A 15,509-nucleotide genomic window follows, 5' to 3' on the forward strand; every position below is an offset into this window, starting at 1 on the left:
ACTGGATGCAGTGACTGTGTGCAAGGCATCATGAAATCTGAAGATTATCAAAAGGATTTTGGGTGGAAATATAGTGCCCAGTGTCAGAAAGCTGGGTTTGCATCCTAGGTCTTCCCGCAGGACAATGACCCCAAACATACTTCAAGAAGCCCCCAGAAATGGATGGAAACAAAGCGCTGGAGAGTCCTGAAGTGGCGGCAATGAGTCCGGATCTAAATCCCATTGATCCCTTGTGGAGAGATCTTACAATTGCTGTTGGGAGAAGACGTCTTCACATAGGAGACCTGGAGCAGATTGTAAGAAGAGTCCAAGATCCCAGCTGAGAGGTGGAAGAAGCTGATGGTTATAGGAAGTGATTGATTGCAGTTATTTATTCCAAAGGGAGCAACCAAATATTAAGCTGAGGGTATGAACAATATTTTCCGGACCATTTTTGGGGCTTTTGTGTGAAAAGTCCAAATTATCCTTTTTTTTGTTATTTTGTGTAGTTCCAATACACACAAAGGAAATAAACCTGTGTATAACAAAACATGTGGAATTGTGATAATGTTCTGGGAGAAATACTTTATTTTCTGGAACAATTTCAAGGGCGCCAACACTTTTGGCGATGACTGTATATACTGTATAAGAAATGCACTGCAGAGCTCCAGGTGCTACAACAATACCCCGGAGGCAGCACCACATCTCGTGCTTCACATTAAGTGTTGATGTGGAGCACAGGAGAACATAAGAGGACGGCCGGGACGCAGCGTAACAAGGATCTGCAGAGGAGTCTGATCAGTGACGTGCCATGACCTTGGATCAGATTCTCCTCTGCTATTAGTTTGGGACCAATTTGCGGTGGTCACATTAGATGCAGCTGTGTATGGGGTGGCGGCTGGGACCACCACTGCACGGGGCATGAATGTACACCATTAGTGCAGTGCCTTCATTTTCAGGATGGGTTGGACCCTTACTGATTATATCATGATCCCTTTGTCCCAATTTAGCAGGTTATTCCGCATTAAAATTGTCACTGATCCCAAATATGGGGCTCTGAAGTAGCCCCTAATAAAGGGAGCGATGGCCGCTCATGCCCTATTCATTGTCTATGAGACTGCGGGAGACACCTGTCCGGTGATACCGGCAGATCCAGAGGCCAATACTCATCTATCAGAAGAGGCGGAGACCCCAATACAAAGCTGATGGGGGTCAGACACAGACGTGAGGCAAAGACTGACCGAAGATTTTTATTCATCATATAGTCCATAAGAAAAAAAACAAACAATGACCGGCCGGTCAGGCAGGCAGTCATGTGACCGGCGGGCCGCACTTTACTTGTAGAACTCGTGCTCCTGCTCGTCCTTCTTGATGACTGTTTTGTACGCTTTCTCGAAGTCCTTGGCCAAGACGATGTACCGGTTCTCCCGTACGGCGAGCATCCCGCCCTGCGGACACACGAGAGTAGCATCTTTGCGCATTAATCAGACGCCATACAAGGGTCCGCAAGCCCTTCCTGCCGCAGCCATTTATTACTTCTTTTGTTATGGCCGGAAGCGCGTCAGCAGCACTGTCATGTGATCGGTGGGTGCCGATGGGTTGTCATGAAAGCTGGGCATCTGCAGAAGACCCCCGTGCCTGACAATGTGAATCTCCTGTGAACGACGGCTTGTGGCCGGCGTTCATAGAAGATCACGATTTTAGATATACATAGCAGAGCTGAAGCCCTGCTATCTGTAGTACAGGTGTTCAGACAATCACAGTTTCAAGTCCCCTAAGGGGACTATTAAATACAGTATAACAAAAAAAAAAAAAAAAAAGGTTTTTAAAAATATGAACCCCTCACAAAAGTTGAAATCACCTCTTTTGCCCCATTGAAAATAATAAAAAAAAATAAATAAAAAACACATTTGGTATCTCCGCGTTCAGAAATGCCAGATCAAAATATAAAGTAAATTAATCAGGATTGGTAAATGATGCAACGAGAAAGAAAATCAAAAACGCCAGAAATATCTTTTTACGGTACCCGCAACATTGCATTAAAAAGCAATAAGAGGCGATCAAAACATTGCATCTACCCCAAAGTGGTATCAGTAAAAACGTCAGATCAGGGCGCAAAAAAATAAGCCCTCACCCGACCCCAGATCCCGAAAAAAGGAGACGCTATGGGTCTTGGAAAATGGCGACAAACGCAAAAACATTTTTTTTTTCCATACAAATTTGTGAATTTTTTTCACCACTTAAATAAAAATAAACCTATAGATGTCTGGCATCTGTGAACTCGTACTGACCTGGAGAATCATTAGGACAGGTGTGTTTTATCATATAGTGAACATGGAAAATAAAAAAAATCCCAAAAAACAATTGTGGAATTTCACTAATTTTTGCAAATTTACTGCACTTGAATTTTTTCTCCCTGTTTTCCAGTACATTATATGGTAAAACCAAAAGGTGTCATTCAAAAGTATAACTTGTTCTGCAAAAAAACAAGCCCTCACACGGCCATATTGACAGAAAAATAAAAAAAGTTATGTCTCTGGGAAGACGGGGAGGAAAGACGAAAACGTAAAATCGCAAGGTGGTGAAGGGGTTATTTTTATGGTGTTCGTCCTGCGGTAAAAATGGTTTTCTAGGTCAGTGTGACTACTGCGATTTATGAAGTTTTTTTTTTTTTAACCATTTAAATATTAACAAAAAAAATTCTTAAAATTAAAAGAAAAAAAAAAAAAAAAGTTGCCATGATGGAGATGGCAGTAATTGGGGTCTTCAGTGGGTTCCTGGCTGCCATCATTAACCCAGTGTCTCCCCACAATTGCTGCGGAGGAGTTGGGGGCCATTTAAATGCCGTGGAGTGTAAATGGTGATCGATGCAGATGCTGGATGTGTAACACAGCCGGCGTCTGCCCGATATGGAGCGAGATTAGAGGCTACAATGGGACGTAGAGGCCGTCGGTGTGTTCAGGTCTCACTTACCTCTTGGCAGATGGAGTTGATGTCGGCTCCGGAGATCTTATCAGGACGGGCGACGTCTGCGGCTTCGGTTAAGGAATCCGACCTTAAAGGAGGGAGGGGGTGTCCAACTTTTTTGGGAAGAAGTTGTATTTAATCATTAGATCACAATTGGAGGTGGAACAAAGTTGATTATCCGTTTAAGAGTAAAATGAGAAGTTGTGTGGCCACCGCTACAGCCGCCATCAGAGTCTCCGAGAGACGAGTCTGTCTCCATCTCATGTGATATTGACCACAACGTGAGCGGTGATGGCGGCCATACCGGTTGTCACCCAACTTTCCCACGAGGGTTTCCATCCCCTGCTGAGAAGGATACAATCCTCCAGGTCCACCTCCTCGGACAGGTTCATCTTGCTGGTGATGGTGGAGAAGATGAGACGCTTCTGTCTTCGATCCGGCAGAGGGAATTCGATCTTTCGGTCAAGGCGCCCGGGTCTCAGGAGTGCGGGGTCCAGGGTGTCCGCTCTGTTAGTGGCCATGATGACCTGTAAGTGATCCGCGGGGGAAGGAGACGTGAGAAATGGAGAATCCGCGAGAAATGAGACGAATCCTGAAGAGCCGCCGCTGTTACCTTCACGTTGACGTTCTGATCAAATCCGTCCATCTGGTTGAGCAGCTCCAGGAGGATCCTTTGCACCTCTCGGTCCGCTGCGAAAGTAAGGACACCCATGAGCTAACACCATGCATAACTTGGCAGAGCTGCCATCCTTTCCCCACTTACCTCCGGTCTGTGCGTCAAATCTTTTAGTGGCGATGGCGTCGATCTCGTCGATGAATATAATGGCCGGAGCATTCTCTTTGGCGAGCCGGAAGACATCTCTCACCATCCGGGGACCCTCACCCAGATACTTCTGTACAAACTCCGAACCCACCACACGGATGAAGGCCGCTGCGAGAAAGAGCAAGGAGTCAGAGCAACCAATCTACTAATGCTTAGAGAATGGAGTCACAGCTTGACTTCTGCTATCCATTACATGGTTAAACAACAGCCATAAGAGCCCTCCGTGGCCGCTGCCGCCGCCGCCTGAGCCCTCCCTGGCCGCTGCCGCCGCCTGAGCCCCCCCTGGCCGCTGCCTGAGCCCCCCCTGGCCGCTGCCTGAGCCCCCCCTGGCCGCCGCCTGAGCCCCCCCTGGCCGCGGCCGCCGCCTGAGCCCCCCCTGGCCGCGGCCGCCGCCTGAGCCCCCCCTGGCCGCGGCCGCCGCCTGAGCCCCCCCTGGCCGCGGCCGCCGCCTGAGCCCCCCCTGGCCGCGGCCGCCGCCTGAGCCCTCCCTGGCCGCGGCCGCCGCCTGAGCCCTCCCTGGCCGCGGCCGCCGCCTGAGCCCTCCCTGGCCGCGGCCGCCGCCTGAGCCCTCCCTGGCCGCGGCCGCCGCCTGAGCCCTCCCTGGCCGCGGCCGCCGCCTGAGCCCTCCCTGGCCGCGGCCGCCGCCTGAGCCCTCCCTGGCCGCGGCCGCCGCCTGAGCCCTCCCTGGCCGCGGCCGCCGCCTGAGCCCTCCCTGGCCGCGGCCGCCGCCTGAGCCCTCCCTGGCCGCGGCCGCCGCCTGAGCCCTCCCTGGCCGCGGCCGCCACCTGAGCCCTCCCTGGCCGCGGCCGCCGCCTGAGCCCTCCCTGGCCGCGGCCGCCGCCTGAGCCCTCCCTGGCCGTGGCCGCCGCCTGAGCCCTCCCTGGCCGTTGCTGCCGCCTGAGCCCTCCATACGTCACAGATTGGGAGTAGATGCAGCAGGACGTTAAGGGGGTCATGGAGTTGGGGTGACTGATTTATTTCAATAATGCCCCAGTTGCCCTCTTCAGACGAGTAGAAGGTTCTTCGGCTCGTGCCAACACTGGACAATCAGTAGCCAGTCTTTGTCCGAACCAGAGGCCGACGAATGGACATGTGCCCATTAAATCCAACCTCTGACCTGAGTGCTCAATCTTCCCATTCACTATCATCAAGCAGGGATTCATTATACAGCGATTCCACCTCGCTTACCTGTCGTGTGATGGGCCACGGCCTTGGCGAGCATGGTCTTCCCACAGCCTGGGGGCCCGTACATCAGGACCCCCCGGGGAGGATCGATTCCAATCTGTAATGTGAAAACAGAGAATCAGGGTCACTGTCGCCCCACAAACTCCCCAAGGTATCGGGGCCGCTGCACCCTATAACCCACCTGTTTATAAAGCTCAAAGTGAGTGAGTGGCAGCTCCACGGCCTCCCGCACCTCCTGCTTCTGGATGTCCATGCCCCCAATATCAGAGTACAGCACATCTGGCTTCTGATCTGTAGAACAATAGAGAGTTAATTGTCCTGCATCAGACAGCACAGGATTAGTAGCACTACAGCTCCTGCACAGTGTAGGGACAACACACATATGGAGATGGGTCTGGAACATGGATGTATTTAAGATCTGCCTTTAGGGGACGCTGTGTGGACAAATAAGGGTCCATCACCTGACGTGAGCATCATGATGCTGCTGTCGGCCTCCGGGGGCAGCACGTCCACCAGCGCATTGCTGTGCTTGTGAAGAGCGACGGACGCGTTGGGCTTCAGCAGCTCCCGGTCAATGGTGCTCAGGATCCGCACGTAGTAATTAGATCCTGGGGGGAAACAACAGAGAAAACCTTGATGTACAAGACCCTAGAAATAAAGGGAACACTTAACACAATGTCTCCCAAAGTCAATCTCATGTCTGTGAGATCAGCCTGTCCAGTTATGGAGTAACAGATTGTGAATCCATTTCTCCTGCTGTTGTGTAAATGGAACAGACGACAGGTAGAAATGATCGGCAATTAGCAGGACACCCCCTATAAAGGAGCAGTTCTCGAGGTGGTGACCACAGACCATTTCTTTGTTCTCATCCTTTTTGGTTGTTGTTTCGGTGACTTTTGCATTTTGTCATTGCTCTCACCCCTAGAGGTACAGTAGCATGAGGTGGTGTCTACAACCCACAGAAGTTGTTCAGGTAGTGCGGCTCATCCCAGATGGCACATCTGTGACAAGAAGGTTTGCTGTGTCTGTCAGCGTAGTGTCCAGAGCATGGAGCAGATACCAGGAGACAGGCCAGTACATCAGGAGACGTGGAGGGGGCCGTAGGAGGGCAACAACCCATCAACAGGACTGCTACCTCCACCTTTGTGCAAGGAGGAACAGGAGGAGCACTGCCAGAGCCCTGCAAAATGACCTCCAGCAGGCCACTAACATCCATGCGTCTGATCAAACCGTCAGAAACCGACTCCATGAGGGTGGTACGAGGGCCCGACGTCCACAGATGGGGGTTGTGCTCACAGCCCAACACCGTGCAGGACGCTTGGCATTTGTCACAGAACACCAGGATTGGCAAAGTCGCCACTGACGCCATGTGCTCTTCACAGATGAAAGCAGGTTCACATTGAGCACATGTGACAGACGTGACAGAGTCTGGAGACGCCATGGAGAGCGATCTGCTGCCTGCAACATCCTTCAGCATGACCGGTCTGGCTGTGGGTCAGTAATGGTGTGGGGTGGCATTTCTTTGGAGGGCCGCACAGCCCTCCATATGCTCGCCAGAGGTAGCCTGACTGCCATTAGGTACCGAGATGAGATCCTCAGACCCCTTGTGAGACCATATGCTGGTGCGGTTGGCCCTGGGTTCCTCCTAATGCAGGACAATGCCAGACCTCATGTGGCTGGAGTGTGTCAGCAGTTCCTAAAAGATGAAGGCATTGAAGCCATGGACTGGCCCACCCGTTCCCCAGACCTGAATCCGATTGAGCACATCTGGGACATCATGTAACATTCTCCACAGCTGAGGGTTTGCTACATATCAGCAGCACAAATCTCTCTCTTTTGCAGATCGTCTGCTACAATGTATCAGTTCAGAGTTCAGGCTCCTTAGAAAATGGTTCTCAGCAACCAGATAGACAGCAGGCCAATGACTGCACCTCTCCCCCGTACCTGTGGTGGAGCCGACGATGGCAGTGTTCTGGTCCACGGCCTCCAGGAACTGCCCGATGACCAGCGGGATGCTCTGGATGCGCTTCACCTCCTCCTGCGCGTGCAGGAACTCCTTCTTCAGGTTCTTCTGCTCGTCTTTGATATATTCCTCCTGAACCTCCAGAAACTCCAACTCCTGCTGCAACTTCTGTAGAGAAAACCACAAAACGTCAGCGGGACATGGGGGTGGCCACAATAAAGAGGATCTCCCCCCCGATGCTCACCTTATAGCGGCTGTACAGATCCTCTAGATCTTCAGGCTCCGGGCCCAGAAAGGAGAGGGCGGTGACGGGACGCGAGGACACCAGAGAGGGGGCTTCATCCTGGAGAAGGGGGAACGGAAACGTGAGAACTGCACTGCGGGGGGGCGCTGCAGATTCAGCTGAGTATAGGGGGCAGAACCTCACACAGCGGATGATATTTAAAGAGATCAGCACAAACCGCTGATTTAAAGGGACAGGACATATTTATCCCTGGCAGCATTCACATACAGGGGTCACTGAATGTTGTGGGGAAACGGCTGCATCACGAGCGAGTCCGATCATAATGACTGCAAGTGTCTGCAGAGAAACAGTGGAGACCCCCCCCCCCCCCCCCGAGCTCTGTGTGAACGCTGCCTTATAAATCTGAGCACCTGGCTGATCACTGATTTCTGGGGGCACTGCACCTTCCGATGATTTTGGGTGGGGCATCAGAGACTGATAAGGTGCACCCTACACCTGCACTGTATGATCATGAAAGTAATGGGGGCTCAGCTGATGTTGGGGGGGCACATACATTCGCCTTATGCCAGGAGGAGGGCACCATATGGATAATTCAGGGAGACCCCTGCACAGCTGATATGGGAAGCACTATAGATTCAACCCTAGCTTGGGGGGGCACCAGGTTTTAACACTATTTTTGAGCTACACTGTACAGTCAGATGATTTGAGGGGATAGGATGGGGGGTGGGCATCGCACAGATATATATATTTTTTTTTTTGGGGGGGGGGGGGGGTTACCAAGCGTTAATTCTATACATGGGGGGGCAACATACAGTCAGGTAATTTATGGGGGCGCTCTACCCTCATGCCATATTTGGGGGTCCCTATGTGTTAATTGTATACAGTACAGACCAAAAGTTTGGACACACCTTCTCATTTAAAGATTTTTCTGTATTTTCTTGACTATGAAAATTGTACATTCACACTGAAAGCATCAAAACTATGAATTAACACATGTGGAATTATATACTTAACAAAAAAGTGTGAAACAACTGAAAATATGTCTTATATTCTAGGTTCTTCAAAGTAGCCACCTTTTGCTTTGATGACTGCTTTGCACACTCTTGGCATTCTCTTGATGATCTTCAAGAGGTAGTCACCAGAAATGGTCTTCCAACAATCTTGAAGGAGTTCCCAGAGATGCTTAGCACTTGTTGGCCCTTTTGCCTTCACTCTGCGGTCCAGCTCACCCCAAACCATCTCGATTGGGTTCAGGTCTGGTGACTGTGGAGGTCAGGTCATCTGGCGTAGCCCCCATCACTCTCCTTCTTGGTCAAATAGCCCTTACACAGCCTGGAGGTGTGTTTGGGGTCATTGTCCTGTTGAAAAATAAATGATGGTCCAACTAAACGCAAACCGGATGGAATAGCATGCCGCTGCAAGATGCTGTGGTAGCCATGCTGGTTCAGTATGCCTTCAATTTTAAATAAATCCCCAACAGTGTCACCAGCAAAGCACCCCCACACCATCACACCTCCTCCTCCATGCTTCACGGTGGGAACCAGGTATGTAGAGTCCATCCGTTCACCTTTTCTGCGTCGCACAAAGACACGGTGGTTGGAACCAAAGATCTCAAATTTGGACTCATCAGACCAAAGCACAGATTTCCACTGGTCTAATGCCCATTCCTTGTGTTCTTTAGCCCAAACAAGTCTCTTCTGCTTGTTGCCTGTCCTTAGCTGTGGTTTCCTAGCAGCTATTTTACCATGAAGGCCTGCTGCACAAAGTCTCCTCTTAACAGTTGATGTAGAGATGTGTCTGTTGCTAGAACTCTGTGTGGCATTGACCCGGTCTCTAATCTGAGCTGCTGTTAACCTGTGATTTCTGAGGCTGGTGACTCGGATAAACTTATCCTCAGAAGCAGAGGTGACTCTTGGTCTTCCTATCCTGGGGCGGTCCTCATGTGAGCCAGTTTCTTTGTAGCGCTTGATGGTTTTTGCAACTGCACTTGGGGACACTTTCAAAGTTTTCCCAATTTTTCGCACTGACTGACCTTCATTTCTTAAAGTAATGATGGCCACTCGTTTTTCTTTACTTAGCTGCTTTTTTCTTGCCATAATACAAATTCTAACAGTCTGTTCAGTAGGACTATCAGCTGTGTATCCACCAGACTTCTGCACAACACAACTGATGGTCCCAACCCCAATTATAAGGCAAGAAATCCCACTCATTAAACCTGACCTGTGAAGTGAAAACCATTTCCGGTGACTACCTCTTGAAGCTCATCAAGAGAATGCCAAGAGTGTGCAAAGCAGTCATCAAAGCAAAAGGTGGCTACTTTGAAGAACCTAGAATATAAGACATAGTTTCAGTTGTTTCACACTTTTTTGTTAAGTATATAATTCCACATGTGTTAATTCATAGTTTTGATGCCTTCAGTGTGAATGTACAATTTTTATAGTCATGAAAATACAGAAAAATCTTTAAATGAGAAGGTGTGTCCAAACTTTTGGTCTGTACTGTACATAGGGGGCACAGGACAGATGTTTTGGGGGCAGTGTATTTATGACTTTACTGGGAACCGCCATCCGTTATACCTGCATACTATAAATTGGGGGCGCCATGCAGATGATTTATTAGGGTGCTATACCTTTATCCTATAAATGGGGGGGTGCTATACCTGCATCCTACAGATGGGGGATGCGCCATACAGCTGATTTATGGGGGCGCTATACCTTCATCCTATACATGGGGGGGCGCCATACAGCTGATTTATGGGGCGCTATACCTTCATCCTATACATGGGGGGCGCCATACAGCTGATTCATGGGGGCGCTATACCTTCATCCTACACATGGGGGGCCCAGTACAGCTGATTTATGGGGGCGCTATACCTTCATCCTATACATGGGGGGGCGCCATACAGCTGATTTATGGGGCGCTGTACCTTCATCCTACGCATGGGGGGCCCAGTACAGCTGATTTATGGGGCGCTGTACCTTCATCCTATACATGGGAGGCGCCATACAGCTGATTTATGGGGCGCTATGCCTTCATCCTACACATGAGGGGCACCATACAGCTGATTTATGGGGCGCTGTACCTTCATCCTATACATGGGAGGTGCCATACAGCTGATTTATGGGTCGCTATGCCTTCATCCTACACATGGGGGGCACCATACAGCTGATTTATGGGGCGCTGTACCTTCATCCTACACATGGGGGGCACCATACAGCTGATTTATGGGGCGCTGTACCTTCATCCTACACATGGGGGGCACCATACAGCTGATTTATGGGGGCGCTATACCTTCATCCTACACATGGGGGGCGCCATACAGCTGATTTATGGGGCGCTGTACCTTCATCCTATACATGGGGGGCCCAGTACAGCTGATTTATGGGGGCGCTATACCTTCATCCTATACATGGGGGGCGCCACACAGCTGATTTATGGGGCGCTATGCCTTCATCCTACACATGGGAGGCGCCATACAGCTGATTTATGGGGCGCTATGCCTTCATCCTACACATGGGGGGCACCATACAGCTGATTTATGGGGTGCTGTACCTTCATCCTATACATGGGGGGACCAGTACAGCTGATTTATGGGGGCGCTATACCTTCATCCTATACATGGGGGGGCGCCATACAGCTGATTTATGGGGCGCTATACCTTAATCCTATACATGGGGGGCGCCATACAGCTGATTCATGGGGGCGCTATACCTTCATCCTACACATGGGGGGCCCAGTACAGCTGATTTATGGGGGCGCTATACCTTCATCCTATACATGGGGGGGCGCCATACAGCTGATTTATGGGGCGCTGTACCTTCATCCTACGCATGGGGGGCCCAGTACAGCTGATTTATGGGGCGCTGTACCTTCATCCTATACATGGGAGGCGCCATACAGCTGATTTATGGGGCGCTATGCCTTCATCCTACACATGAGGGGCACCATACAGCTGATTTATGGGGCGCTGTACCTTCATCCTATACATGGGAGGCGCCATACAGCTGATTTATGGGTCGCTATGCCTTCATCCTACACATGGGGGGCACCATACAGCTGATTTATGGGGCGCTGTACCTTCATCCTACACATGGGGGGCACCATACAGCTGATTTATGGGGGTGCTATACCTTCATCCTACACATGGGGGGCGCCATACAGCTGATTTATGGGGCGCTGTACCTTCATCCTATACATGGGGGGCCCAGTACAGCTGATTTATGGGGGCGCTATACCTTCATCCTATACATGGGGGGCGCCACACAGCTGATTTATGGGGCGCTATGCCTTCATCCTACACATGGGAGGCGCCACACAGCTGATTTATGGGGCGCTATGCCTTCATCCTACACATGGGAGGCGCCATACAGCTGATTTATGGGGCGCTATGCCTTCATCCTACACATGGGGGGCACCATACAGCTGATTTATGGGGCGCTGTACCTTCATCCTATACATGGCGGGCCCAGTACAGCTGATTTATGGGGGCGCTATACCTTCATCCTATACATGGGGGGCGCCATACAGCTGATTTATGGGGCGCAATAACTTCATCCTACACATGGGGGGCCCAGTACAGCTGATTTATGGGGTGCTGTACCTTCATCCTACATATGGGGGGCCCAGTACAGCTGATTTATGGGGGCGCTATACCTTCATCCTATACATGGGGGGCGCCATAAAGCTGATTTATGGGGCGCTATGCCTTCATCCTACACATGGGGGGCACCATACAGCTGATTTATGGGGGCGCCATACAGCTGATTTATGGGGGCGCTATACCTTCACCCAATACATGGGGGGCGCCAAACAGCTGATTAATGGGGGCACTATACCTTTATCCTATACATGGGGGGCGCCAAACAGCTGATTTATGGGGGCGCTATACCTTCATCCTATACATGGGGGGGGCCATACAGCTGATTTATGGGGGCACTATACCTTCATCCTACACATGGGAGGCACCATACAGCTGATTTATGGGGGCGCTATACCTTCATCCTACACATGGGGGGCACCATATAGCTGATTAATGGGGGCGCTATATCTTTATCCTATACATGGGGGGCGCCAAACAGCTGATTTATGGGGGCGGCGCCATACAGCTGATTTATGGGGGCACTATACCTTCATCCTACACATGGGGGCGCCATACAGCTGATTTATGGGGGCGCTATATCTTTATCCTATACATGGGGGGCGCCAAACAGCTGATTTATAGGGGCGCTATACCTTCATCCAATACATGGGGGCGCCATGCAGCTGATTTATGGGGCGCTATACCTTCATCCTACACATGGGAGGCACCATGCAGCTGATTTAAGGGGCGCTATACCTTCATCCTACACATGGGAGGCACCATGCAGCTGATTTAAGGGGGCGCTATACTTTCATCCTATACATGGGGGGGGCGCCATACAGCTGATTTATGGGGGCATTATACCTTCATCCTACACATGGGGGGCACCATACAGCTGATTTATGGGGGCGCTATACCTTCATCCTACACATGGGGGGCACCATATAGCTGATTAATGGGGGCGCTATATTTTTATCCTATACATGGGGGGCGCCAAACAGCTGATTTATGGGGGCGGCGCCATACAGCTGATTTATGGGGGCACTATACCTTCATCCTACACATGGGGGCGCCATACAGCTGATTTATGGGGGCGCTATATCTTTATCCTATACATGGGGGGCGCCAAACAGCTGATTTATAGGGGCGCTATACCTTCATCCAATACATGGGGGCGCCATGCAGCTGATTTAAGGGGGCGCTATACCTTCATCCTATACATGGGGGGGGCGCCATACAGCTGATTTATGGGGGCATTATACCTTCATCCTACACATGGGGGGCGCCATACAGCTGATTTATGGGGGCGCTATACCTTCATCCTACACATGGGGGGCGCCATACAGCTGATTTATGGGGGCGCTATACCTTCATCCTACACATGGGGGGCGCCATACAGCTGATTTATGGGGGCGCTATACCTTCATCCTACACATGGGGGGCGCCATACAGCTGATTTATGGGGGCGCTATACCTTCATCCTACACATGGGGGGTGCCATATAGCTGATTAATGGGGGCGCTATATCTTTATCCTATACATGGGGGGGGCGCCAAACAGCTGATTTATGGGGGCGCTATACCTTCATCCAATACATGGGGGGGGTGCCATACAGCTGATTTATGGGGGCATTATACCTTCATCCTACACATGGGGGGCGCCATACAGCTGATTTATGGGGGCGCTATACCTTCATCCTACACATGGGGGGCGCTATATCTTTATCCTATACATGGGGGGTGCCAAACAGCTGATTTATGGGGGCGCTATACCTTCATCCAATACATGGGGGGCGCCATGCAGCTGATTTATGGGGGCCTATACCTTCATCCTATACATGGAGGGCATACAGCTGATTTATGGGGGCACTATACTTTCATCCTATACATGGGGGGAGCCTATACCTTCATCCTATACATGGGGGTCGCCACACAGCTGATTCATGGGGACGCTGTATCTTCACCCTGCACATAGGGGGAGCCATACAGCTGATTCGCAGGGAGCTGTGTCCTCTTCCCCGGGAGTCTCCCCCCACACACGCGCAGGGGCCGCCGGGCCGCACACGTCTCCCGCCCAGGGCCGGTACCTGGCTGCCGCTCTTCTCTATGATCACTCCGATCTCCTCCATTCTTCAGTTTCCCTGTGTCACCGCCGAAAACTGAATCCTCCCACTTCCGGCGCAGCGGTGACGTTCAGAGAAGGCGGAGCTAGAAGGTGACGTTGTGTCTCTGGCGTTGCACAGATGACGTCACTGCCTGAATCTCCCGCTACAATGTATCAGTGTCGCGCATGCTAATGAGGGGCGGGGCTTCTCACCTTCCTGCTCTGCTCTCCTGATATTTTGGAGGTGAAGGATTTCTCATTCGTTTGCGGCTTTCCTGAGACTGTGGGCAGAGACAAAGGGGGCATCATGAACCTGTACTGACCGCCCCTCTCCTGAGCTTGGGGGCGCTCTACCCAATAAGGGTGTGTGCAGACGATCAGGAGCCACTGCGGGTTTGATGCTGTGCGCTTATGTAACGTTTGACCCGCAGCAAAAGATGCTACAGCAGTGGATGGGGTTTGTAGACATGCGGCCATGTGTGGCTGCGGACCACCCGGGACATGCCCCACGTCCTACAGGACCGCACCAGGTCGATGTATCCTGGAGAGTCGCTGTAGAGTCGCTGGTCTCCGCAAGAGAAATCTGAACCGAAAGCTGTAGATCTCAGAAAGGAAACAGGTTTCTGTCAATTATCAAAGACAATTATTTGTCACAACTTGTGCAGGAACCAACTAGAGGGACGGCCCTTTTAGACTTAATATTAACTAACAGGCCAGACAGAATAACTGAGGTGCAGGTCGGGGGGCACCTGGGAAATAGTGACCACAACATTATACAATTCCACATGTGCTTCAGTAGGGTGCCCAGCAAGGGAGTCACAAAAACACTGAACTTCAGGAGGGCAAAGTTTGATCAGCTAAGAGATGCCCTTCACCTTATAGACTGGGATAGTATCTTCAGTAATAGGAGCACGGATAGAAAATGGGACATTTTCAAAACAGTCCTACATAGTCACTGTAGAAGGTACATACCTTATGGGAATAAAAGGGCTAGGAATAGGAGGAAGCCAATGTGGCTAAATAAGGAAGTCAAGAGGGCAATGAAAAACCAAAAATGGGCTTTCGGTAAACTTAAACAAGAAGGCAGCGAGGAAGCGCTAATATCTTATAGGGAAAAAAACAAAATCTGTAAGAAACAAATAAGAATAGCAAAAGAGGAGACAGAGAGACTAATTGCCAAGGAAAGTAAAACGAATCCCAAACTGTTCTTTAACTATATAAACAGTAAAAGGATTAAAACTGATGGAGTTGGCCCATTGAAAAATAACCTGGGTAAAATCATAGAGGGCGATGAGGGTAAAGCAAACCTACTCAATAGCTTCTTCTCCACTGTTTTCACAAAAGAAAACAATTTATCGGAGGAAATGCAGAGTGATAAAGTAAACCCTCCGCTAAATATCACCCACCTAACCCAGGAGGAAGTCCAGAAATGCCTAAATAATATCAAAATAGACAAGTCACCAGGCCCAGATGGCATACACCCCCGGGTACTAAAAGAATTAAGTAATGTGATAGACAGACCGCTGTATCTTATATTCAAGCACTCTTTATGGACAGGGTCTGTCCCACTAGACTGGCGCCAAGCAAATGTGGTACCAATATTCAAAAAGGGGTCTAAAAGTGACCCTGGGAACTATAGACCAGTCAGCTTAACGTCTGTTGTGGG

General features: G+C 50.6%; 1 protein-coding gene across 1 annotated transcript; it reads right to left on the reverse strand.

Moving 5' to 3' along the window:
• Positions 1–1,216: 1,216 nt before the first annotated feature.
• On the reverse strand, positions 1,217–13,976 carry PSMC4 (proteasome 26S subunit, ATPase 4). The gene is made up of 11 exons (XM_073655684.1): positions 13,827–13,976; positions 7,162–7,260; positions 6,899–7,085; positions 5,416–5,562; positions 5,136–5,245; positions 4,958–5,051; positions 3,710–3,877; positions 3,560–3,636; positions 3,305–3,473; positions 2,953–3,008; positions 1,217–1,427 (listed from the first exon to the last, which is right to left on the reverse strand). Exons 1-11 carry the CDS (start codon positions 13,866–13,868, stop codon positions 1,314–1,316), a joined length of 1,263 nt encoding a protein of 420 aa, XP_073511785.1. The 5' UTR covers positions 13,869–13,976; the 3' UTR covers positions 1,217–1,313.
• Positions 13,977–15,509: the final 1,533 nt, after the last annotated feature.

This window comes from Phyllobates terribilis, unplaced genomic scaffold, assembly GCF_046119375.1.
Source record: "Phyllobates terribilis strain yellow unplaced genomic scaffold, ASM4611937v1 Scaffold_12__6_contigs__length_324123572, whole genome shotgun sequence".
In the NCBI taxonomy this organism is placed as follows: domain Eukaryota; kingdom Metazoa; phylum Chordata; class Amphibia; order Anura; family Dendrobatidae; genus Phyllobates; species Phyllobates terribilis.